This window comes from Quercus robur, chromosome 2 (assembly GCF_932294415.1).
Source record: "Quercus robur chromosome 2, dhQueRobu3.1, whole genome shotgun sequence".
Lineage (NCBI taxonomy): Eukaryota > Viridiplantae > Streptophyta > Magnoliopsida > Fagales > Fagaceae > Quercus > Quercus robur.
The window spans coordinates 57,120,136-57,147,493 of record NC_065535.1 but is presented as its reverse complement, the minus strand read 5'-3'; the positions used below and the strand labels follow the sequence as shown (position 1 = coordinate 57,147,493).

Genomic DNA, 27,358 nt, shown 5'->3' with positions numbered 1-27,358 from the left:
TTTTTCGGTTATCTGATGACCATTCACGTTTTCAAAACCATGGGTTTAAGTTGCTATTTTGTTAGATTTAGGTGTAGCATGCAAGCAGTATTCCTTCAGATACAGTCCGAATCCTCCAGCAGCAGTCCTAGACTAGTCCTTACTGCTACATATATATTATATTACAAGTCTGCGTCTTCCTGTTTCAGTATATAGAAGAATAAATGAGTAAAGAGCGAACCCCAGCAAAAATTAATGAGTAAAATATTAAAGTTTCCCGCGAAGAGCGGTGTATACCTTCTCATTGCCGCCACAGCCACAGCCACAGCCACTGGCGTGGGCTTGCAATTCAGCCCAAATTCAGCCGAATCTTTCCTCACTTCCTCCTCCAAATTTACCACTCTCTACCATGGCGTCCTTCGCTCGTCTCGTGCAATCTCCACCGTCTCTCCCATCTCTCTCTCTCTCTCTCTCTCTAATAAATACAATATTTCTTAGAGGAATGAATGATGTTAATCTTAATCTTACTTTTGTATTGCAGATTGCCTGCACTGTTGTTGACTACAAGTATTCTTTACATGGCCTGCCTCTGGATTCCGATGACTACCTTCGCGTTTTATCTGAGGTTTTCTTTTCTTTTTTTAAAACTCTCTCTCTCTCTCTCTCTCTCTCTCTCTCTGTTTGGTTTCTGAGAAATGGTTGGAATTGAAAATACATATATGAAAAGTTTTTGGGTTTTTTAAATTTATTTATTTTGTGTGTTTTTAAATATTGTTGTTTTGGGGAATGTAGTTGCTAAAGTGAGTCTTTCTAATTAGAATCTTAAATAAAATTAAAATTTTGCCTATTTTGGTGATAAGAAAACAATTTTACCACAAATTTGAAAGCTGTGTTTGGATGCCATGAAAAAGCCGAAGAAGCGAATGCAAAGATATTTAAATTTTTACAACATTATTAGATTGCACGCTATACTAGAAGCAAGAATGCAAAACCTTCAATGGAACTGATTTGGTATTTGAACTGGTTCAGCTTAGTTGTGCATGTATATATATATATATATATATAATGAGATTGTTTTTGCTCTTTCTTCCTTGTTTATGCAATTTAGTGATGCAGTTGTAGTATTTTCCCCCTAAGATTGTTGCTTTTCGAGTGGCAATTTGCTTTTATAATCTTTTCTGATGGCCCTTTGGAATTATTTTTAAAAATATTTTGTTAGAATATTGGTTAAATTATTAAGTTCTTCATTTCCTATTAGCTTAAGCTTTTAAGAAAACTAGAATATTGGTTTCTCTTTTATACTTACTGAGTGCTAGGGTTGCTTCCTTCTTTGTTACTTTTCATTGAATTATTTACTTAAAAGAATATTGCCAAACCAGAGTTTGTCACCGCTAGAGCACATGTTTGTTAGTATGCAATTAGAAGTTTCACATGTTTGAAATTGCTCTTTCAATAACAAATTTTGTTTCTTACTCCATAATTGTCAGAACACATGCATTTAAGAAAATAGCTTAATGAAAGAAGGAAACTGACAGTTTTGTAATATATGCAACAGAGCTTCTTTGGGTTCAGATCTGATTCTGTAACTTAGGTTTCAAACATGTTGCTAGTTTTTTCAGAATCAATCAAAAGCATTTGATTAATCTATAAAATGCATGTATTTCTTTAGGGCTTTTAATGTTTAGTTTTTGAGTAGTGAATTCCTGTTCCAAGAGCCCTGTAGCTCAAGTAGCACCTCCTCATATTTCCAACAGATATGTCTATGTTCAAATCCCCTTCCCCCATTGTAACTATCATATTATAAATAAATAAATAAGTGGGATTCCTTATTTGCATATAGTTACCAATTGTTCTAAAAACTTAAGATGTTAGAAAATTGTGAATTTAATCATTTAACTATATTCTAACACTCCTTCACATGTGGGCTCATACTCTCCCTTAACAAGTGGGCTCAACACGTGAAATTTTAACCTTTTAAATGAGAGTAGAGTGGAGATAGGGTTTGTACTCAAGACCATCTACTTGAATACTATGATAAATTACCAATTGTCCTAAAAGCTTAAGTTGTTTGAAAAGGCTGAATTTAATCATTTAACCATTATTCTAATAAGTAGCATATCAGTGGGCTTTAGTTCTAATGGGAATTTGATCTTACCATTGCATTTAGGTCCACCTACGCTCGGCCAAAAGAATCCTGAAATTATGTGAAGCAAATAAAGGTTTCTATGTCAAAGCTGGTCAGTTTGTTGCTGCCGTGCGGCAGGTTCCAAAAGAATACTCATCAACTCTTTCTTCATTACAGGATCAGGTCTGAATTAATACATATGTTTATTTATATTCATTTATTTTTATTATTTATTTATTTATTTTAAATTTATTTTTTATATAAAAATATGCACTTATTTAAATAGGTAGGGAATAGGAATGCATCTGATTGGTTCTTATGCTCATTCTGTGGTCGCTTATGCCTTAGGCAGTTCCTTGTCATTTCAAGGCTATAAAAAAGGTTCTAATCAGCAACCTGGGACAGGATTTGTCTGAGATGTAAGTCAGTTTTCCAAATCAATTTATCTGTTTGTCATTTTTTCGATGTTTATGTTATGATGACTGTTGCAAACTTTATGTATGCCTGGGTATTACCAATTCTTTGCTGTCCTGTTTTTCATATGGAATAACTCATTCACTTTATGCAGATTTGGGGTTTGACTTTTAGAATACTCTCCTATGGAGAACTTGTTACATGTCTATCTTTTGTGAGTGGAAATGTAATTACCATCAGTTTCAATGGAACATATGTGGGGGGTGGGGTCTTCGTCTGAGAATGTCTTTATTTAGCATCATGCATCTTTAACATATTGTTCTTTATTAACTATATCTGATATATCATTTAATTTCATAGCTTTAGCTACTTACCATAGAATTGTATTCAATGAAGTTACATGAATACTTGGTCTTTCAAAGTTGCAAGGAAGCACTGATATGAGGTAAAAAAAAAAAAAAAAAAATCCAACACAAGGCCCAAATGCTTCCACTGTTCAACAGAAAATTTCTTCCTCCTTTTCCTCCAAACCCTTACAATCAATCCCATTAATGTGAACGCAGAGTGAGAATCTCAATTTTGAGGATTCTCATTCTAGCTTTAGTATTGCTACCTATGTGACTAATTGTTTGAAAAAGCTGTACGAAACTTCTTGTGGGTGGATTGGGGGATGAGTTTAAATTTCATCTGGTGGAGTGGAATACAGTATGCCTCCCAACATAAACATGTGGGTGATGTAGGACAACCAAAACAATTAAATAGTAAAATTAAAAGACATGAAAATAAAGGGATATGATGTAAAAGTCAACACCAAGCGAGAAAACCACTAGGAGTCAACACCTAGGGCGGAGCTGGAGTCAACACTAGACCAAATAAACCAAAAGACCATTTTTTTCATTCATCAAATCATAACTTGCCTTGAAAAGAGTATAATAGTTTGCTTATAGAGGATTGCTAAACTCTGGTTCTAATTGGCGAAGGAAACCCTAATTGCCTATTACAAAAATAACCTTGTTTCCAAATATTAAAATACTAATAGCCTAATAAACTATTACGACCTATAACATTGACTTGCAAACATAAATAATATTAAATAAAAATCTTCTTGTGTCTCCCACAGGGGGACTAGGGGTGAGAAAACTGATTACTTTTAACAAGCTTTGTTGGGTAATGACTCTAGTGCTTTAGGGAGGTAGGCAATAACCTTTGGGGATGGGGAGTAGGTATGAAATACAAGGAAGCTAGGAGTGAAAGTACATTGGAGATAGTTAGAAGAACACATGGTTGTAGTCTTTGGCGAAGTCTTAAGGTGTGGGATATTGCTATGATGGATGGTTGGAGTGATTCACAAACTTTTTGCATTTGGAAGATGTTGGAGATGGTCAAAGAGTGGGATTTTGCTATGACAGATGGTATGGGAATCATGCTTTGAAAGAAGTGTATCCAAAATTTTTCTCCATTGTAGTGAATAAGGATGCTTTGGCTCATTCACATGTGGAGACTTTGGTTGAAGGAGGGAAAGGTTGGAACATCAGGATGGTACGGGCTTTAAATGACTGGGACTTAAAATTTGTATACTCATTGTTTGACGCTATTTATTCCAATATCCAAAGGGATTAGGTTTATCATCATCATGAAGTGGAGGTTGAATAGTAATGAAAGTTTGTTGTTTGTTTATCATGAGGCAATATGAGGGTCAGGTAGTGTGATCTTTCCTTGGATGAGTATTTGGTGTTACTAGGTTGATGGAGGACCTTGGGAACAACCATTAAAGACATATAAAAGTGTTCCAAAACCCAAGCATTAAATTGACACATGTTGGATGATGCCAAGGGTACTTGGGAGCTTGAATTTGGGACAAGAGTTTGCTTAGTTTCTTCTTCTTTCTTTCCTTCCTCTCTCTCTCTCTCTTTAAAAGAATTTAATAAGGTCTTCCATCAATTTTGTGATTTCTCCTTCTTTATTTTTTAAAACTCCATATCCATCTCCCTGCAACACCATTGCAGGATAGTCATCATATCCTCCCCACCCACCCCCCCCCCCCCCCCCCCCCCCCCCCTCAAAAAAAAAAAAAAAAAAAAAATCCATCTCCCAGCGGCTTTTAGATTAAGTTAGTAAGTTCTTCATCCACGTCTTAAGCTCTCTTAACTCTCTATCTCCACCGTGGCACAACTTTTCTTCTGCAAGAATTTCCTCTCCCTCTCTCTCGCAGCATGCATTGCACCTCCGGCACTTTCCAAGTTAGTATTACATTCCTTAAAATATGCTTATTTACTTACTCTGCTCCCACCCTTCTTTCAAAAAAGTAAAATAAACAATTAAAATTTTGTACTTGAAAGGTTGGAACTTTTTCTTGACTTTAGAATGTACACTTCAGATTTCTGTCACTTGATGAGCAACCAATAGCTGCTGCCTCTATTGCTCAAGTGCACCATGGGATCTTGAAAGACCACAAAGAAGTAGCAATTAAGGTTGGTGTTTTTTGGTGAGAAAGTAATGTCAGTTTAAGTGATTTTGATATAATTTTGGTCTTCATATTACGTACTTGTTGAATGAACCAATAATGTTTCTTCAATATGAATAGTGATCTAGCAAATCTATATGTCGTCCAATATCTTCATCTTGTAAGAACATGCCATAAATTTTTTTTTTTGCGTAGCTGTCTTTTCTTCTCTTTTTCATCAATTGTGCTCATTTTTTACATATTATAATAGTGATCTTAGGGTCATTACCTAGTGTTAGTTCCATTTAACTGGGGCCTTAGGAGGGGTGGCTTAGACACTGTTCTACTTTCAGTTTTTCTGGCATGAAGTGGCTATTCTCAAAACTCGAATCCATGTGCATAAATGTAGCAGCCCAAGACTTTACACTTGTACCAGACAATATCCCTGTTATGGTAGCAACAATTTTTTTGGGGTCTTTAATAATAATAGTGCATGAATGGCGCCAATAATGGGAGCCTAGTTCCTTTTAAAAAAAAGGATTTTTTCATATATACTTAAAAAAAGAAGAACTTATACACATTTATTTATCCTTCTGCGTTTCTACTTTCGTATGTGTGTGCTCGTGTGTATGTGTATCTATCTACCTACATGCATGTATGTGTGTGTGTGTGTGCGTGCACACATATCGTTGATTTAAATATACTGAGATCTTGCCTCCCATCTCCACTTAAAGCACCATCCATGTCTGATTTTGTATAGAAAACTGAATTCTATTTGATATTTTTATTATTATCGTTGATAATCCCTATAAAAAAATTATTATAGTTGATAATTATATAGTTAATTTTTCTTCTTCTCCTTCTTTTAATAAAAGTAAAAAATTTCAATAAAAAATCAAAAGTGGTGCTTAGGATATTAACTTATGCTGAAAGTAACATAAGTTATTATAGTTTGTGTTTTCAACTTGTCACTCCATTGGTCTATGAACTTTACTGCATTCTTAATGGTCAGATTGCTAGCATCCCACAGTATGGTTTTTCTGATCACCTGTGGCAATGCTTAACAGCCTAACACTTAATTTTTGCATAGAAAATAGACCCTCAAGGAATTAGCCTATCCAAAATTGAGAGTAAGGTTTCTTATTAACCACCTCTCCAAGACCCCGTAAAAATGGTACATTGGGTGCGATGGAACTTTTTTTTTCTTCCCCTGAATAATAGTGCATGAAAGATGCCAATAACAGGAGTCTAGCTCATGTACACAAGATGGTGAGGACATTCATAGAATTTACCTGTAAGGATGCATACCAATGCTGGAAGTAACTTGCATCATCATAGTTTGTATTGTCATCTCATTCCACATGTCTTTGAAGTTTACAGCATTTATAATGGTCAATTTGCTAGTAATAAATAATTTCCTTGGAAAAGAAGAAGTAATTATCTGCTTTTTTTTATCCTGCTATTTGTTCTTAATCATCTTAGGAAGCATTAAATCGTATCTTTCCCTTGTCCTTTTTGCTTATGCTTTACATTTGCTGCATCTTGTTCATCAAGTAGTTCTTGTTGATTTTATAATTTGGTGGATTGTAGGTGCAATATCCCGGGTTAGAGGACCTGATGAAACTAGACACAAGTACAATGTCTTTCCTTTCGAAATCCATTGCATGGGTATGTATTGAATTTCTTGATACTATGATTTTTTATTTATAGGTGAACAAAATTTATTAACAGCGCAAAAAGGTGCAACCAATATACATGGGAAGTATACAAGAGATACACCAAGAAATCATGAAAAAACAAAAAAGATCAAGAATTTCGACAAGTTTGAGAGAAAAAGCTATCCAATCATGAAGGTTATAGAAGTGTCAACTCAGAAATTGTTGTCTTACAATCTTCAAAACTATGCATGTTGCATTTTCTCTAATACACCAATAACACCACATGATGCATAAGGAATGGCATTCCATATGCTTTCATTATGGTTCCTATCAAATCATCCTATTTTACAAGTGAGTAAATCCACCACCCGTCCAGTCCTGACCCATTGCACCCGAAACAAACATAAGATCAGATCACAAATTTCCTTGGCTACTTCAAAATGGAGGAGTAAGTGATCCATGTTTACCCTGCTCTTTCTATAAATACAACACCAATCCACCATTATGATGTGTTGCTTTCTGAAATTATCCATCGTTAGAATTTTACCTACTGCTACAGTCAATGTAAAGAATGTGACTCTCAAGGGGGCCTTGGTCTTCTAAATACTCTTCCAAGGGAAAGGGGGTCTGTCATTAGAGATCACAAATTTATCAAAAATTTATATTACATTTTTTAATTTGCCTACCACCCCAGAAATTTATAATACATTTTAACCTCAAATGCATGGCTTTTGGATGGGATGAAACAAATTTAATCTTCTCCATGCCTCCTTAATATATTGGAATAAAGAAGACAAAGAAATGAAGATAAAGGTTCTAGCTCCCAATCCTGCATAGTTCTCATGAAATTGGTGTCCCAATGCAATTGACCATTAGACATGTTCTTGTGATCAACCATTAAGCCTCCTTTTATTTTTTTTATAAATAACGTAACTTTATTGAAAAGAGATAGTTCAAGTATTCTACACATTACACACAATACCCATCATTCCCACCAGGTGGGAAATCTCGTTACCAAGTTGGGCATGAGACATGGGAATGTGAAGTCAGTAACAATTTGAGATTGCCAGAATCTTGAGTCAAAGCTGCGAACTAATCAAAGGGAATCTGTAAAATTCCCAGAAAGTGTATAGGAATCTTCTCAAGATTCCAGGAACCAATGGACCATTATGCTTATCTTTGTGCATTAGTGGCTCTTGCTTTCAGTTTACAAGCCTTGTGGTGTCAATTAGTACCCTTTTTTTGTGTTATTGTTTCAAAATCATTCTGTATTTTGGTTAGCTGAAATGACTCGCATCTGTGAAATTTATTCCTTGTCTCCCTTACACTTTAATAATCTGTATATAATAATTTTGTTTCAATATCCACTTTCTTACTTTCCAGAGAGAGAGAGAGAAGATATGTATAATAATAAGTAATTTGACTTAAACTTCTATGGGATTTGAGAATCTGAAAGTTCTATGTTCTTTTGTATTATTTTTGGCTGAGGATCTTTTGAGGAACTCAATTTTTCCTTGTTCCTTTTCATATTGAATTTTTTTTTGCTGTTATAATTTATATTCTTATTGCTCAATGTTTTTCACTTGCTTGATCAGTTTTTTCTTTTCATTCTTCTTCTTTTTTTCCACAGCTTCTTCCTGAATACAGGTTTCAGTGGCTAGTGTCGGAATTTGTGGAAGCTATTTCTTTAGAACTTGGTGAGTTATAGAATGTTTTTGGTAGTTGTACTGGGTATTGGTTATTGCTGCGCAGAATCTTGAGATCTGATAGTTCTTGCTTTATTGTCATTTACTATATCCTCTTATTTAACTTTTGTGTTTCACCTCAAGAAACTTAGATAAATTGTTTGGAATGTTGTATAGAAAAATATGAAATTGATATTTCAACAAAAGTCTTCTTTGAATCGCTTCATAATTGTTTGTCCTCTTCCTTGTCTTGGCCATTTGATGGTTCTAGATGACAAAGTCGGGTGTGTGACTAATAGACATCCATACTTTTTTTTTTTGATCGGTAAAGAAAAACTTTACTGAAAAATAAAAAAGAGAGGTACAGCAAAAACAGTTTCCCTGGTACACAGGGAGTGTACAAAAGGAAAGAAAAGAGTACACAAAACTACATAAATCTAGAAAATCTAGCAAAGAAGGTATGGGAAAACCACTCAAAGCAGTTATCTACTCAAACAAATATAAAATGAAAATGTGCTTCAACTCAATGATAGAATGCTCCTCCCCTTTGGAAGCTTGGTTGTTTTGCTCCCTCCATATAGTCCACATAATACATTGTGGTATCTACTCAAACAAATATAAAATGAAAATGTGCTTCAACTCAATGATAGAATGCTCCTCCCCTTTGGAAGCTTGGTTGTTTTGCTCCCTCCATATAGTCCACATAATACATTGTGGAATAGAACCCCAAAAAGAAGCTGCTCTATGTTGCCCAACACCTCTATGCCAACAAGCTAGCAACTCAACCACTCGTTTAGGCATAACCCAAGATATACCAAAGTACCAAACAAGCTGAGCACAAATGACCACAGGTTGTAGGCATAAGAACAATGAAGGAGTAGGCGATCCACCAATTCTCCATCACTCTTACACATGCAACACCTGTTAACAATTCAAATATTCTTCTTCCTCAAAATGTCCAATGTGGGAATCTTCCCCTTAGCAGCTGTCTAAATGAAGAAAGACTTTAGAAGGAGCTTTCAACTTCCAGATACTTGTCCAAGGGAAGAAATTGCTACCGCTACCTGTTAAAATTTTATAATACGACTTAACTTCAATGGAACCACTCTAGGTGGCTAACCATACCACTTTATCTTCCTCACTCCGACCCACCTCAGTAGAATAAAGAAGAGCAAAGAAAGAATCCAAGCTCTCAAAGTCCCAGTCTTGTATCAGTCTAATAAACAGGACATGCAATCCCATTTTGCTGACACAAATGCTTTTCACAAATGGATCCTTATTCCTTGCAATGTGATACAACAATAGGAATGCCTCCTTTAAGAGGTAGCTCTTGAAACCATAATCCCATTTTGCCAACACAAATGCTCAACCACAAATGGATCCTTATTCCTTGCAATGCGATACAACAGCGAGAATGCCTTCTTTAAGAGGTAGCTCCCCACACCATATGTCATTCCAAAAACAAATCCGAAATCCCTTCCCCACCTTATACAAAAGATTTTGAGAAAACTTCCCCGAACCACCTCTAATGTGCTTCCACAATGAAACCCCATGAGGTTCATTGGATATTTCAATAGCCATACTGACGCAGGACGACCAGAACAAAACTGAAATAACAATAAAATAAAGAGATATGACCTAGGAGTCAGCATTAAGTGGGGAAATCACTAGGAGTCAGCACAGAGTAGACTTAGAGTCAACACCAGACCAAAAGAGACCAAACAACCATTTTTTTCATTTATCAAAATATCAACTATCTCCTCAAGGAGTACAATAGGTTGCTTATAAAGGATTGCTAAACCTTAGTTCTAATTGGCTAGGAAACCCTAATTGCCTTATTACAAAAATAACCTTGCTTCCTAATTTAAAATACTAATAGCCCAATAAACTACTAGGACCTAAAACATAAAAATACAATTGAGTTGCAAACATAAATAATATTAAATAATAATTTTCTTGCATCTCCCGCATCATTTTCCTTTGGTTGGAGAAAACTCAACCTCGAGTTTTAAAGCATTGAAGGAGTAGAGTGTTGACAAGACACTTGCTTCAAGTCTAGAATCATCTTAGGGAGCACAGAGAAAAGAAAAAACTTGAATTCCACCACATCAAACTCATTTGGAATAACAAAATCGATGTGTGAAATCACTATAATCTCATCTTGAACCTTTTAAACCATAGGAAACAATGTAGTTTTAACCTCTTCAACTTTACCAAGATGTAGATCTTTAAGCACTATGGAGGGTTGATTAGAAGCACATTTAACTACTTCAACTTTCACATCATGTGCACCCTCAAGCTTGCTGGGTAGTTTTTGAGTGGGTGCCATTATCTTTTCTAGTTGGGCATTAATCCTAGTGATTATTTGCTCCCCCAATTTCCACGAAATAGGTGAAACATTCTGATTTTCCTTTCTTACACTAGCAAAAAGTGAACTGAAAAGATCCAAGGAAATATCTTCACTTTCATCTATGACCAGATTCATAATTGTTTCTATGGCTGAAAGTATAGCAGGTGGATGGTTGGACCTAATTATCTTCAAGAAACTTTGAAACATCTCAACAATCAATGCATCACGCTCAAGATCCAGCATCACACATGAGACATATTTTCAAATGCTGCCAAAATCAATTGAAATATTTCTTTCATTTGCTCATCCTTATATGGGGCATTTGGTGCTGTTATCCTTGTAATCTCAATAATGCAAGATAAAACTGAAACCTTCACATCCATATCAGCATGTCGCAAAAGTTTATTAGTGATTAGTGCCTTCACTGAGGGTAAAAGTGCATCTCGCGTTGATTTGGATGGTTCTTGCTCCACATATGCTAACAAATTTTCAACTTTATCAAGAAGAGTGAGGAGATCATCAATGGAGGAAGGAGGCTTAAGGAGTGTATTCCTAGCCTCCTTAATCTCCTTCTCAAATTCTCTATCAAAGGCAGTCATTTTCAGCTCAAGCTTGGAGTCACAAAACACCAATATGGAAAATTTTTGCAAAGTTGAAGAACACTTGATGTGCACGGGTTGGCTTCTGGGTTTAATGGGTTAATATGACTCCTTATATGTTTTTTAAATTGAGCCAGGGTGGGTTTTGCAATGGATGGGTATAGGACTGGGCTCTTTGGTTAATTGGTTTTTTTTTTTTTTTTTTTTTTGGGGGGGGGGGGGTGTGGGCTAGTGGGTTCAGTAGTTTGAATGGGTTGGGACAATTGGGCCTAATTAAGGTTTTTATTTTTATTTTTTTAAACTGGGTTGGGACAGTAAAGGCTGAGGCAAAAGGTGGGTTGTCTTTGGGTCGGGTCAAATGTGTTTAAGGTTAATAAGATCAGGTAGGTCATGTAAATGGCTAAAGAAGGGGAATAGGGAAATTTAGACAGGCTAGTGGGTTACCTCATGAGATTGGATAGATGTTCAGGCTTGGCGTTGCAGTAGAACCAGTGGCGTGCACCATTGAGGCTTCCAAAGGTGTTTGTGGTTGTGGTGGCTGGCTTTTCTGGCAGCTGGTGTGGAGCTTCAACGGTGGCCAAGATTGACAGATGGGGTTTGTTGGTTGTTGGGTCAAAGGGCTTTGGTTGACGGGTAACCTTCTGGTGGCTTGATACGTGTGGGTATTGAGAGATGGTTTTCTAATGTTGGTTTGGCAGGGATGTTGTGAAGGGATTTTGAAGGTGGTGTGGTGGCTGGATTTCTGGTGGTGGAAAATATACGATGAAAGCTTCTTTTTTTTTTTTGGTTCTGGATTGACTGGATAATGCTTCAAATAGATCGGTGTTTGCTCTGATACCAAATATGACGCAGGACAACCAGAACAAAACTAAAATAACAATAAAATAAAGAGATATGACTTAGGAGTCAGTACCTAGGCCTTGCTTGGAGTCAGCACCTAAGGTAGACCTGGAATTAGCACCAGACCAAAAGAGACCAAATGACCATTTTTTTCATTCATCAAAATATCAACTATCTCTTCAAGGAGCACAATAGGTTGCTTATAAAGGATTGCTAAATTCTAGTTCTAAATGGCTAGGAAACCCTAATTGGCTTATTACAAAAATAACCTTGCTTTCCAAATTAAAATACTAATAGTCCAATAAACTACTAGGACCTAAAATATAAAAATACAATTGACTTACAAACATAAATAATATTAAATAATAATTTTCTTGCATCTCCTGCATCACATTCTTGTTAACTATCACAACTCTCCACATGGCATTTGTCTCCACAGCAAACTGCCATAACCACTTACCCAATAAGGCAGTGCTAATAGACATCCATACTATCTTTTATAAGAAAGATATCTTTAAATTATTGAATGCATGCCTCAACATATTGTATAATTATTGACCATGATATTGAGTACCTATGACTCAGTTTAGGTAATGAATTAAGTAGTGATTGAAATGTTTTGAATGAAAATTTAGTGGACAATGAAACTGATGGACTATGCCAGCAACCATTGAGGACATATTAAAGGCTAAAAGCTATTTCTAATATCCAAGCATATTTTGACACATGCCAGATGATGCTAAGGCTACTTGGGAACATGAATAATCTTGCCATCTGATCATGAGTATTTATTTATTATGTTTTTTGGGATGAATTATTTTCTGGTCAGAATTATTTATAATAAAAAAAAGTTCCTCATCAGAACTCTTTAGTTTCCTTTTTTTCTTTAGTGTCAGTGGCAATTTTGTAATTTTTGGTTTCTGGATATGGCCTTTAGTTGTGGTCTCGTGTCCTAATTTTGGTTTTATTTAGTAATGAGATTTCGATTTGTGAGTTTAATCATTAGTTTGGGCTGAGTAGTAAAGGCCCAATGAGTCAAAGTCTTATTAGGATTTAAGAAGTCCATCGTTCCACTAGGATTAGGTGCTTACTGCTTCTATACATGGATATAAGGATTTCTATTGAAATAATACTACATTTATGAAAAATTCAGCAATTGGGTGATACAAGTCCTTCCCATGGTCTGATGCTTGGATATGTTCATCTTTCTATTTTCTATTGAAATTTCTAGTGAACTTTGATCAAATTTCGGCTAAGATTAGATCTAATATCTAATCATTCCCTAAATTCTAACGTCTGAATCACTCATATGTCAAATTGCAATCCAAAATCCTAAACACACCAAAACACTATTCATGGAACTGTTCTCAGCACTGGAACAGTGCCCAAATCTTCAAGTGATTCCCCTTTGTTTATTCTCAAAATCCTACCCTTTCCTTACTCTTTTAAAACCCATACATTCCATAATATTTTCCAACCTTTTCCCTCCAAACCCTGATCCCAGTGCTTCAATAATCTCTGTTAAAAGTTACTCCCCAAAACTTCTATATCAGATTTGGTTTCGTTACCCTTTGCCGTATGACAATTGGTAGTAGGGCTATGTTTTGCATCATGCCTTCCCGTTTAGGGGGAAAGTGGCTGATAGTGAGCAAGATGCTGTTCTTATTCAAAGTTTCGCACAACACAACAGATTTAGCCTTCCATTGCATGATGAAGCAACTGGTAAAGATGGGGAAACATTTGGAACCAATAATGGTAATAATGATGGTGAGAATAGTAAGAATTAAGTAGACCAATCGGCAAGCCAGGTTGTCGATACTCATCAAAGGCACAATACTAGGGGTTATCATGCTCAAGGAGTGTCAGAAGATCCAATAGAAAGAAAGAAACATGAACCATATGATACAGCTGGTGACATGATGAAGAAAGTCATTATGGAAGTTCTTGATTTTGAAGGATGGTTTTGTGAGGCATCAACTAAACTAATTACAACATTAGACAGAGCACTATGCTGTTTACCATGCTTGTATTAGGTGTATTTAGATTTTGCGGTTGTGTTAATAAAAAAAGGAAATTAATTATGTCCCTTAACTCTGTTGGCAGTTTGCCAAGTATCCTAACATAAAAACCTTGCACTACTCACAGTGGCCAAATCCTTCTTAATAGTTTATTCTCTCCTTGGTACCATTCATAAACTTACTAATTGGAAAGCATCAATCCCCATTGGTTTTGCAGGCTATACAGCCTTTTGGCCTGGCTGTTACATTCAAGTTGGTATTTTTTTTTTTTTTGGATAGGTAAGAAAAAGTATCATTAAAGAAGGACTACTTTATGCAAAAAACATAAAGCAGCCAAAGATTTCCAAAAAAAAAAAAAAAAACTAAAACACAAACAGCCATATACAAAAGAGAAGTGAATCTACAAACATCGGGAGAGATTCACTAGATGTGAGTCCCCAAACCTGAGACCAATCAAAAAGGTACCAACAAAGGATGCAAGCAGCTGATTATCTGAACTCTCCACATCCTCAAAAGTACGACTATTTTGCTTCCTCCAAATACACCATATCAAGCACAACAGGATCAAATTTAAAATGTTGTTTTTGCCAACTTCAAGTTGGTCAAATTTGGAACCAAAGTATAAAATAGAATTAGATTTCAGTTTAACAAATCGATCAAAAGCACTTCTAGAAACATCCAAAATATCTATACTAAGGCCTCTATCATATGAAGTACATTTAGTTAATGTGCGGTCACATAATATGTAATACAGTTTTGCCTTTTTACCATTTTGGTGTTGGAACATATGTAATTGTTTTCCACATTTCAATCATTTTCTGCTTTTTTTTTTTTTTTTTTTTTTTTAATTTATTAAAATTTTAATTTGTGATTATTAACTGGTAACGAGTTGTCTAATAGTGCATCTAAATGTAGCCTGACATGAATGCTTATGACCATGGTTGAGAGGCATTTCTATCAGATGATGCCTTACATATTGCTTGTTAATTTAGACAAGCATGACTTTTAATATTGGTACTTTTGAATCATTATCTAAGATCATTGCAACAATAGCTTTTTTTTTTTCCTCTTTTATTGCTCTGCAGATTTTATTCAGGAAGCAAGAAATTCTGAGAGAACTGCCAAAAACTTCAAAAACAATGACATGGTCCGGGTTCCTCATGTATATTGGGTATGGTAATTGAGTTTTCCCTCTCATTTTTAATTCATTAAACAATTTATTCTAAGAAGCTTGTAAGACGGGATGACTGTCTTTAGCATTATCCACTGGGTTCCTCATGTATTTTGGGTGTGGTAATTGAGTTTTCCTTCTCATTTTTAATTCATTAAACAATTTATTCTAAGAAGTTTGTAAGACGGGATGACTGTCTTTGGCATTATCCATTCTTGCTCATTTTTAGAATCATAGATTGTTTAAATTTAGTAGTGGTCTGGTGCACACCCTGTGTATTTAAGCACTTCTTCTTTTGAATAATATTATTTTACTTTCAATTTTTTTCCCTCTAAACTTTAATTCATTCTCTATCAAACTGTTGTCTTCAGTACTTCATAAATACATGAATTTGATGATAAATATATTGACATGTTTTGTCTACCTGACCACCGTATAAATGGATCCAGGAGTTGACAACAACCCAGGTTCTGACAATGGAGTTTTGTCGGGGTCATAAGGTATGATACTTAGATACCTTTGACTTATGCGTGTTTGTGTTTGTATTTGGATTCTTTAGACTGTTTTAAACTTCTAATATTTGTCTAAAGCCTGTAAGAAGTGAAATGGCTAGTGTAGAATCATCAGGACAATTTTAAGAACTCTTTCAAACATTTGAAGCTAGAAAAAGAAAGAAAAATAAAATTTCAAAAAGAGTTTGCTATGCACCAAATTCCCATTTGGAAAAGTTGAAGGTTTTTCCCCCCCTCTTTTACTGTTTTGGTCCTGTGTGTTGACTGTTTTTCTCATAGGCATATGTTTTCACTTAAAGGAATTCTTGAGTCCTCGTTAGGTTTGGGAGTTAAAGTTGTTATGCGCCTTTTGATTGCTGTATTGTGGTGTATTCAGCTTGGGGCGGATGACAGAGTGATTGGAGACTAAATAGAAGTAATCAATTCTCTGTTCTTCTTAGGTACTACGAGGCATTGAGGGGGGATTCTGCTTTGAACTTTCCTTGAGGGCGATATGGAGGGTGAATTGATGCGGTGAGGAAAACTTAGATCTAGTGTAGATCTGAAATGAATCTGCCAAAGATATTTTGAGCAAATTGACGCTCATGAAGTGTTTAAGAAGAAATTCAAGTAATAAAACAGTGAAGAGAAGATAACAAGATTGAAGTTGAAACAATATAGTATCAATTTCTAGGTTGAAAGAGCTCGAGACATATCTAGAGCTGAAAATTTCATAAATAAGATAAGAAAAGGCTGCTTGTAATGACTTAAAAGAGGCTATTTATAATAGCCTTTAATAACTTCTAGCGCTTCAGCTTCCATGTAACAATTAAGTCCTAACCATTTAATTTTATTAGAAGTCACATTGTAGTCCCCCCCTCTTCAAAAAAAAAAAAAAAAAAAAAGTCACATTGTAGTCACATGACCTTTTAAAATGCTAAAGGCATAATAATGAACAAAACATAATAAATAAAAGGGTAGTCTTGCGATAGCAAATGGGCTGACAACATGATGCAAGAAAATTAATGCTTACATTTTCTGGATAGAGAAAGATTCTAGAGAGAGAGGGAAGTGGAGAAAGAGAGGGAATTCACACCTCAATCTAAACTCAAAACCGAAATTCACTATAATCTATCTAGCTATACAGTGGACAAGGATGTCTTCATTTCTGATGTGTTGGGCTCTCAAAGCAAGGAGCTGGAACCTGAGCTTTCATAGGAATTTTCATGATTGGGAGTTGGGTGATGTTCTCTCTTTCTTCAATCTTATTTATTCTCTAGTTCCCAGGGGCAGGGGGTGGATAGGATGAAATGGAATGTTAAGGGAAATGGAATTTTTGATACCAGGTCCTTTTATAGAGAGATTCAGGGCACCACTTTAGTTCTTTTCCCTTGGAAAGGTATTTGGTTTGTTAAGGTTCCTAAGATGGTGGTCGTTCTTTTTGTGGACAGGCATTGGTTGTATGTGCCACAACAATGGGGAATCAGTAGATCATCTTTTAATTCATTGTGACATTGCTTCCCCTATGTGGGGAGTTGCACTTCAAATGTTTGGGATTCAATGGGTTTTGCCAGGGAATGTTGTTTCTGTGCTATTTAGCTGGAGAAACTGGCTTGGTAAGTTTGGTTCAGATATTTGGAATATAGTGTTGGCTTGTTTGGAAGTGGACGAATAGTTGTACTTTTGAAGACATGGAAAGCTCTTTGGATCAATTGAAAGCTCTGTTTGCTTGTACTCTCTTTGATTGGTCCTGGGTTTGGGGTTTTACACAATGTTCTTCTATTTTAGAGTTTCAAATTTCCCTTAGATTTGCCTTTTGAGTTTTTTTGTACTTATTTTCCCTGTGTTCATCATCGTGAACATAAGCTTTTACTTGGTTCTCAATAAAAAATAATTACTTACTTATAAATTAAATCTATACAATGCATGTACATGGATAATTATAGCCTAGGAGCTAGTTATTGGTGATGACATCATCCATCACTAACTCACATTTTCCACATGCTTGAATATAATTGTAACATGCAGCCACTGAAGCGGATATTGGACCAGCTATTGTTAGACAGATTGGATGGAAAAAAAAAAACATAACTATACTTAACAATAAAAACTAGAAAAAGCAAACACTAGATTTAATAAGACACATGACTTTTACTTCTAACAACTTCCTAAAATCTAACATGTGCCACTAACTAATTTTCTCTCCAATTTTCAAATATTACAAAAAACTTGTCACATGTGGATTTAGCAACATTAACCATATGGCACGTAAAATTGAGCCCTTAGGCTTGGCTGGCATTGTGCCATGTCAGTCCCTCATGCTACGTCACCATGCCACATCATCATTGTCCATGTAATGCATTAGACTCCTGTATCAATAATCATACTGCCCCTCTGAAAGGAAAACTTGTCCTCAAGTTTCAGAATGAAGCTCTTGGATTTTGACTTTATTGCTTGAACTTTATGTTGACTAGGATATCCTCTATGAATTAGCCACTGTGTGAGTTAACTTAGTGAGTTGAATCCCTTTTGCTTTCTATGGTTTGATTTTTTATTTTTTGATAAGTAATATAATTATTCTTTTATTTGATCTTGGACACATGGCTTTGGCAGATTGGCCCATTGCTTGCCAGCAGACACCACCATGTACAGAGTGCAACAGAGTCAATAAACATATTATCTGATCAAAGTAGACCAGTTAGTTGAAAACCCTAATTAGACTTGAATTCATCATGGCTTAAGCCTGTTGGGAACTTACTGTATCTAATGTAAGAATGTGTTGAGAGAAAAGATAAGAGAAATTTTTGAAGATTGAAACTTAAATATCATTGTATGATCAAAGAGAAATGTAAATAAAGAAATAATGAGACTGTGAAATCAACCAAAAAATTAAAAATTAAAAAGAAACTGTGAAGACAATTATTTTGGCACTCTTGGACATGTAGTTATTATCATTATCCTTCAATTGGTATTGAATTGACATTTTTGGCTTCTTGTGGCGGCTTTGAACAATGAACTCATGATATCAAGAGTTTATGGATGTCTTGTGATCTATTATAATCCCATTTATTTATATATGAAAGAATATTATACTTCATGTGTTAAAGAGTTACAAGATATTTGAGATTACATGCATGGATATATACAATGATTTCCAATGACTCTCTTATGATATTGTTGTTATATTATGCTTTTAACTTTGGATGTTATTATTATTTTTTTTTATAGGAAATTGAAGATTTTTATTGAAATTTAAAACGAGCATACTCCCCATGTACACAGGCAGCGTTCTGGGGATGCTTTTTGACTTTAAATGTTATGTGCTATTAACAGGAAGCTCCTTAAATTTCAGGTTGATGATGTGGAATTATTAAAAGAGATGGGAATCAATCCAATCAAGGTTGGTTTTCTTACAAGCTACAGGTTGTCTTTGTAATCATTTTATGCTATTGTGATGTTAGATGTTCTACAGCTGCAAATGGCTGCCCATGCTTGACTTAGTGAGATTTTATAGATGTTCAAGCTTTTCCAGAGCTCAGCTGAGAAAAGAACACAAGTTTGAGCATAGTATAGATGCTCAGCAACTTAAGTTCATTGCCAGCATTGCTTTGAAGCTTATTCATGCTAATGGGTTTGCACCAATTACTCAAATCAATGTGGGTTGAGAGGTCGCAAGCTACTTCTCTAACTTCTTTTTTTTTTAAATAATAATTTCTTTCACTCTCCATCTCACTTTTCTCCAAGAAACTAATGATGTGTTTGGTTGGTACAATTTTGGGAGGATAGAAAGAGGAAAAGATAGGGGAGAGCAAGAATTTCATCTGTTTGATATGAAGAAAATGGGATGGAAAGAGGCATGGGATTTTTTTCTCTACCCGATCCCTACTCCCCACACATTATTTTTGAGCGGTTATTATTATTATTTTTTACAATATGAAAATTGGAATTACTTTTTCGTTTTTATGCAATTATGATTTGTACTTATAGGATTAGTTATGATTTTATATTACTTTGTTTGCTTATGCTTTATTGTTTTCTATTTTGCTTATATAAGCTGTAAAAATCTGTTTAATTTTTTTATAGATATTTTTTATTCAACATTGCCATTTTTTTCAAATTTATTCTATTTATTTGTATTTTAGTTAATTGTTAAAGTAATTATTAAAAAATTCTATTTATTTGCACAATGCTATACTCAGAATTTTTCTTTTAAAAAAATGGTTAGCCCCTAATGAATTTTGAGCATCTATTGATTCTATTCTAATATTCATTTGTTAATACAGTATGTTATTGTAATCAAACTTGAAGTACTCTGGAAAATAATTTAAAAACATTCTTATATCATAGGGGTATAATTGTAATTGAAACAAATTACCATTTCTTTCCTTCCATTTTTCCAAGCTCATACTCTATTTGATTGGTCTTGGGTTTGGGTTTTAACACACTGTTCTTCTATTTTAGAGTTCCAAAATTCTCTTAGATCTTCCATTTGACATTTTTTGTATTTTTCAACTTTTTATGATACTGTGTTCATCATTGTGAACATAAAGTCCTCTTCATTATGTTTGCCTGAAAATACGATAATTAGGTGGCTTTTGGGACTGGATTTCTTACTTAACCAAAAAATAAAAAGAAGAGTTATTTTTATTTTCTTTCCTATGTTTTGAAACTTGCAGAATGCATTCCATGTAGAGATATCAAACATAGCCTAACTCATTAAGCTTTGGCTCACAAGCCTAATGAACTGAGCCCGTCTCATTTTCTTAACAAGCTTGAAAGTGAACCCAGGCTTGGTTTGCTAGCAAAAGATTAGTCAAGGCATGCTGAGCACAAGCTACTTGCTTGAAGCTTGGCTCATTTCAGCCATATGAAGTCTCTCTTTTTGTCCTGAATATATAATCCTATATTCAAGCATGATATTGTCCAATCAAATCTTTCATTAATGATGAAACACTGGCAGGGTGCGGAATACTTTTAAGTGTATGAGTTGTAACTTAATTATCCTTTTATAATTGAGCTGAGAGGACCTTCATAGCTCATCCTAGGGCAGTTATGCAAACTTCTCTGCTACGTAAGTCTTGGATAAATGACATGGTTCACCTATTGTAGGTTGCAAAAGCATTGATGGAAGTATTTGCTGAAATGATATTCATCCATGGTTTCATTCATGGAGATCCTCACCCTGGTAATATATTAGTTTCTCCAGAAGGTCGGAATGGCTTTTGTTTGGGTATGTCCTGATTGATGATTAAATATCTATTAATTTTATCTGAGATAAAACAATGTTGTGTATGAGATTTCTTATCATTCTCTTTGTCATACATAAATGGTACAGTTCTTTTAGATCATGGAATCTACAGACAACTGGATGAAGGATTTAGAATTGACTATTGTGAACTTTGGAAGGCTTTAATTCTTCTGGACGCAAATAAAATACAACAGCTAGGTGAACGATTTGGTGTTGGAAAGTACTTTAAATACTTGCCTCTCATTTTCACTGGAAGAACTATTGACAGGTGATTATTTATTGTCCTTTTAGTTCGTTCAAAGAGTATTTTACTAGTCAATTAGAGTCTTGATGAAAGTTGTGTCTTTTGACATCACTCAGTTCTACACCTCAGGTAATGATTTGTGATGATGATTCATAGATTGCCTTGCAAAGTGTAAAAACTAAGTAAAATCAATTAAATAAAAAAAATTAATACCAGGGAGGAAGTTAGATTAAATATTTTCAGAATAAAATAGTGGTATTCAAGTGCTTTTGATAGTTTTAAACCTACGATGACCAAAATGTCAGGATTCACCATAATGTAATTCATTTGTAAACCTTATCAAGCATGTCAGCTATATCAAACTTTATATTAAGATTCTGGACACGTACGAAGTTTATCATGACCAACTTGCCTCTTCTTCAAAAATGTTTAGTTCTAATCTGTTTGTATTATGTTTTACAAGTAATGTAACTTTTTTTGAGAAAATTAAAAGAATAAATACAAATTGTGAAACACGTAATCCCCTGAACAAATTACAACCAAAAATTCAAGAAACCAGTAAAGTCCAAAATGAATCATAATGAAAACTGCCTATAATCTACATTCAGTCGTATAAACATCATATACAAATGGACAAGAGTTTCTATTGAGCCTTTGTGGCGTTAAATTTGCGATCATTTATCTCTCGCCAATCCACATAACACAAAGATTATCAACTGTCAGAAATCTACCCAAAGGCTGTCCATCCACTATAAGCAACTTCCCATGGTACCTTTGCAGACCAACTACTCTTCCACAGAAATCCTAGCATTCTGGGCATTCTTATTACCTCATAAAACAAACAAATTGTAACCTTCAAATTTTTAGGGAGCCTGCAACAGATACTATCAACATCACAACTCAATGGAAGATTAAAGTAGCACTCAATCATGAAACTGTCTCAAAGACCTGGTATTCCAAGCTGATCCCCTACTCTAATCACTCCAATAGGCAAGGCAATTGGACCTTATTTATCCATAGCTCTCTATAAGTTCAGAATCCTATCCTTTAAAGCCTTAACACCACACCACGTCATACTAGAGTTGAAACCCACTATCATCTCCTAGCTTAAAACAGATGAGTCTCAGGAGGAACTCCAGCGTGCCTTTGATAACTGTCTCCAAAGATGATCATGTACCTCCTCATAACGCCATTTCCTTTTTCATAATAAGGTTTGATTAAAAGTTCCCAACTTGTGAATACCCAAGCTACCAACTTGTACAGAACATACCATATTCTATTATACTAGATGGTTGAATTCATCTCCATCAAAAAAATCCCGCTTCCCCGCCCCAACCTCATCCACACCCCCCCACCTCCCAAAAAAAAAAAAAAAAAAGAAGCAATCCTGCTACAACATTCCAATCTTCTAGTCACTGAGATTGAGTCAGTGGATAAAGAGACAATATTCCACAAAATACTTTTTATTAGTAGCCTTTTCTCAATGCAATTTTTTTGGTTCTTAGTTAGAGATAGATGTTGGCTTATGGGCCCTGTATACTTTTCTTTCACATATAAATTCTTGAAATTCGAATTGATAATCTGTTTTTTGGTGACCTCGTGGAAACTACCATCATAAATTTTTCCCTAGATACAGTAATCTATACTTTCTTTTTTGCCCCCTTTCTTTCTACTAATGGAAATGTTCTGGAACTCCTCTTTTCAGTCCTTTTTCCTCTTTCTTGCTGGATATCTCATTTGTCCTTTAGTGGTCCTTTAAACAGTTACAACAGCTATCTCATGTAACTTTTGTGGCTTGATAGTAAATCAACTCTTTTGGGGGGAATGTCTATTGAAGAGAAAAGGAATTTAAAGCAGGAGTTGAAGTCTCTGAAGATGGAGGACATATCTTCATTTATGGAATCTCTGCCTCCAGAATTTTCCAGAATATTGCGTACAGAGTAAGAAGGGCTCAGTAATTATATAAGATGCTAACTAATTTCTAGCAAAGAAGAGGGATAAAGGGGAAATGATGAAATAAAGAAAGAAAAATGCTGACTGATAGTTTCCACATCCTTTGTTCTTTCTTTCAGTGGGCTACTGAGATCTATCATTAGCAGGTTGGGTGCTTCACAACGGGTTAGGTTGCTAGCCTATGCCAAATATGCATTGCATGGTCTTTCTCCAAAGTTGAAGCCTCAATTTGGTAAGCTTACAAAATGCACAATTCTAATCTTGAACTTCTTTTTTTCTGTTTCTTTTTTCCTAGTTTTGAGAAAAAAATTGGCTTATTAACAAGGAACTGATTTCTTATAATATCTGGAAATACAACATATAGATAGAAAGGGAAATTTGCTCAGTACTGAAATCCGCTGCAGGATAGTGTACTCAGCAACTAGAAGTTACTGTTGTGTGATGAAAAATGTGTTTTAGGTTTTTTTTTTAATTAATTAAATTACAGTACAAATTACTAGCTTGCCTCTATTACTAATGCATTACTTGTAACACTGCCCTTCAAGCTGGGACAATATATTATCTAATCCCAGTTTATTACATAACAAATTCAAATGAGCTTCACACAAGAGTTTAGTAAACAAATCCAAATGAGGTAGCAATTACACCACTTTGCTGTTTTTCTTGGACAAGACGATAATTTACCTATATATGCATGTTTGCTTATGTAATACAGGATTAGAAGCAATATGGATCATTGCCTGATTATCACTACACATGGCCATATTTCCTCTAGAAAAATCAACATAAGTTCACACAATGTATGAGGCATGGCCCAATACTCATCTTACGTTAGGTTGGGACACAATACCCTACTTCTTGCTTTTCCAAGTGGTCAGGTTTCCCTCTACAAAGTACAATATCCAGTAGTAGATCATCTACCTGAGGATGACCTTGCTTAATCTGAATCTGTTAATGCTTCTACCCTTAAATGACCATATAGCTCTATATATAAGTCCACGACCTGAATATGCTTTAAGATATTTCACAATGCAAAGAGACTAGGAGCTGTCATATATAATAAAAAAAAAAACAACAAAAACTAGGAGTTGTCACATACTGACTCACAACACTAACAGCAAACTATATGTCTAGTTGAGTGATGGGGAGATAGTTTAGCTTGCCATGACAGTATTTCCTAGGATTAGATAACAACTCCCTCTAATCCATGTACAGGTTGACATTGGGATCCATGGGAGTGTCTACAGATTCAGAACTTAACACATGTTTCTTTCAAAATATCCAAATATTTCCTTTATGACAAATTAATCCCTCCTTTAGATCGTGCTACCTCGATACTCAAGAAATATCGTAACTTACCCAAATTTTTAGTTCAAAACGAGTTTTCGAAAAATGCCTTCAACACATTAATTCCCTTCCTATCATCACCCGTAATAATTATGTCATCAACATAAAACTATTCATATGATCTTTCCTCTCTTAGAGGTATGAGAGAATACAATGTAATCAAATTAACGACACAGTTCAAACCTGACTACTGCTTCACTGAATTTAACAAATTAAGTTTCAGGAGATTGCCTAAGGAGTAAGGACATAAATGGCTCTATGCAGTTGACACACCTTACCAGACTCCCCCTAAACAACAAACCCTGGTAGTTGTTCCATATAGACTTATTCATGTAATTCACCCTGTAAAATTGCTTCTTTTTTTTTTTCCTAAATGAAACATTGGCCAACCAAGATTAGTAGCTAATGATATGAAAATTCATACACAAGAATTTCAGCAATAGGAGAAAATGTCTCTAAGTATTCCTTTTGCAACCCATCAAGCTTTCAAATGCTCAATAGATCCATCTGATAAGTACTTCACAGTGTATACCCTTCAACAACTAATAATAGATTTTCTTGATGGAAGAGTAGCTAAATCCCAAGTATCATTCTAATGGAGTGCTGACATCTCTTCTTCCATGGCTGTCCTTAAGTCTGGAATAGACGAAGCCTCCTAAATAGACTGGAGAATAGCCTTAGAAGACATGGAAGGGGTAAAAGCACAAAGAGATGGAGATAAATTTGTAATACATTACAAACTTGGAAATAGGATGAGAAGTACAAGTATGCTTACCCTATGCAAAGCAATGTGAAGAGAATTAAGTGTAGGGAATTTAACCGAAATCCCAACCTGTGAGAAACAAAAAAAAAAAAAACACACGCCAAAGAAAACAATCACACGTATAAGACAATATTTTACGTGATTCGGCAATTTGTCTACGTCCACGGAGTTGCAAGGATTTCACTATTATTAGGGAAAAAAATACAAAAGTGCGGCTACATTTTTTTTTTTTTTTCTCTCAAAAAACACGACAACACCACACGATAAAACCCTAATCACAAAATTGCGCTTTTCTACACAAAAACGGGCCAAATTTTTTTTTCCCGGGGGTCCAGGGGCAGCCTCAGTAAATCTCCCATTAAAACCATGCAACATTATTCGGGTCAGGTCGGATCGTCAACCAGATCAAACACAACTAAGCTTCACAAAGCCCAACATTAAGTGGGGGAGTGGATCTCAAGACAAAGAGGAGTCAGTGGGAGGTGGTGGCCAATGAATGCATAAATACTGATACGGGTACGGGTATGGGTACAATACATGGATACAATATTTCTTGAAAAGCCTAGGGTGTGATATGTTGGGGATTCATGTATTAATTGCTTATTAAATATTTTTTTATTTATATATATAGTTTTATATATTGTTAAGCATTTATTTTTTATATATTGTTAATCATGTATCAATTTAAATATAAATAAATATTCTTACAAGTTTGGACTATCTCTCATTATTGGGGGTTGGGTTACAACGGTATCCAAGCTGTATTACAGGCATATCCTAGACATATTGGCCCTAAAAAAAAAAAAAGACTATCTGGTATGATGTGTATCAGATGTGGGTATCTGAGCAAAAATGCAGCATCTATGCATTCTAGGGTGACATCAACACAAACAAATTGAAGGTAAAGAGTAGGGTAATATCACTTGTATGATTGTATCCCTTCTGAATATGAAAAAACCTAAGAAAATTACACTTAAAAGATCTAGGAGCAAGTTTTTACAGAGTGGAATCTTTAGAAGGGGTCTATGGAATTATATGGGTGCTTGTCCCTATTTTGACTCTAGTATTAGGAATCACAATAGGCGTACTAGTAATTGTATGGTTAGAAAGAGAAATATCCGCAGGGCTACAACAACATATTGGACCCGAATATTCTGGTTTTCACCCCCTAGGCCAAGATGTGAACATAATAGACACGCATAAATGTGTTTTGTAGATTCTTAAGACAGTATGCACCTCTCACTAATGTATTACTCAACAGTTAGGAAATTAGGCTAAGCCAGAATTTTTTTTTTAAAATCCTGTGGGCCTTAAACCATATGGCTGGACCAAAAGTTTGCAAGCATAGTCTTTTTTATGTCATACGATTAACTCTTATTTGTTTCTGTTATTATTTTTTGTTGTGCTTCAGACTATGGTGTAAAAGTTGTATTATCCAGATTGAAGACAAATGTTAGTTATCTTCAGTTAAGGCTTGTTCTTGGTAAGATTGCATTTACTTTAGTACTTATTTAATGCCCATCTAATCATAATAATCACAATGACTTTATTATTGATTGATTTTTTTAGAGATATTGGAGCTGCTCTCTTTGATGGAGAATGTCAGGCATTTTCTCCGTGTCTTGTCTAAAAGGTTTGTTGATGCAATGAGAACCCTAACACTTTCTTTGAGCATTGAATTCAAGCCAATTTGAAAAGTTCTTTATCTTTTTTTTTTTTCCTTCTTTTTTGATAAGTGAGTTTTGGCCCCAAGTAAATTGTGTTACCCCTTAGGATTGCCAATTTGAAGATTCCTTGTAATGTTGTCTCAAGTTTTATTCCTTTTGATGTGTCCCCTGAATGTTCAACATCTTACTGTCTTAAACGGAGCTCTAGCGCATGTAACCTTGGTCTGAGGGTATATTCTAAAACTGCAGACGTGGATGTTGTTATTGTTGGCTTTGACTGTTATATAGACTTTGAGTTCTGATACATGTGAGACAATTATTCTTTTCTGGTTACAGTCTAAAGACCAATCTGAGATTTTGGAA

At 35.0% G+C, this 27,358-nt stretch overlaps 1 protein-coding gene across 3 annotated transcripts; it reads left to right on the top strand.

Moving 5' to 3' along the window:
- LOC126714139 (uncharacterized) lies at nt 1–27,358 on the top strand. 3 transcript variants are annotated; one of them, XM_050414147.1, is made up of 16 exons: nt 2–423; nt 521–604; nt 2,147–2,287; nt 2,453–2,523; nt 4,896–4,989; nt 6,552–6,629; nt 8,250–8,316; nt 15,197–15,282; nt 15,732–15,782; nt 19,126–19,173; nt 20,883–20,958; nt 21,109–21,289; nt 23,068–23,205; nt 23,338–23,450; nt 26,740–26,811; nt 26,898–27,358. In XM_050414147.1, exons 1-16 carry the CDS (start codon nt 235–237, stop codon nt 27,020–27,022), a joined length of 1,614 nt encoding a protein of 537 aa, XP_050270104.1. In that variant the 5' UTR covers nt 2–234; the 3' UTR covers nt 27,023–27,358. The 3 variants fall into 3 exon arrangements, with proteins under 3 accessions (XP_050270106.1, XP_050270104.1, XP_050270103.1); XM_050414146.1 differs by having other exon boundaries at nt 7–423; nt 20,883–21,003; XM_050414149.1 differs by lacking the exons at nt 23,338–23,450; nt 26,740–26,811; nt 26,898–27,358 and having other exon boundaries at nt 1–423; nt 20,883–21,003; nt 23,068–23,209.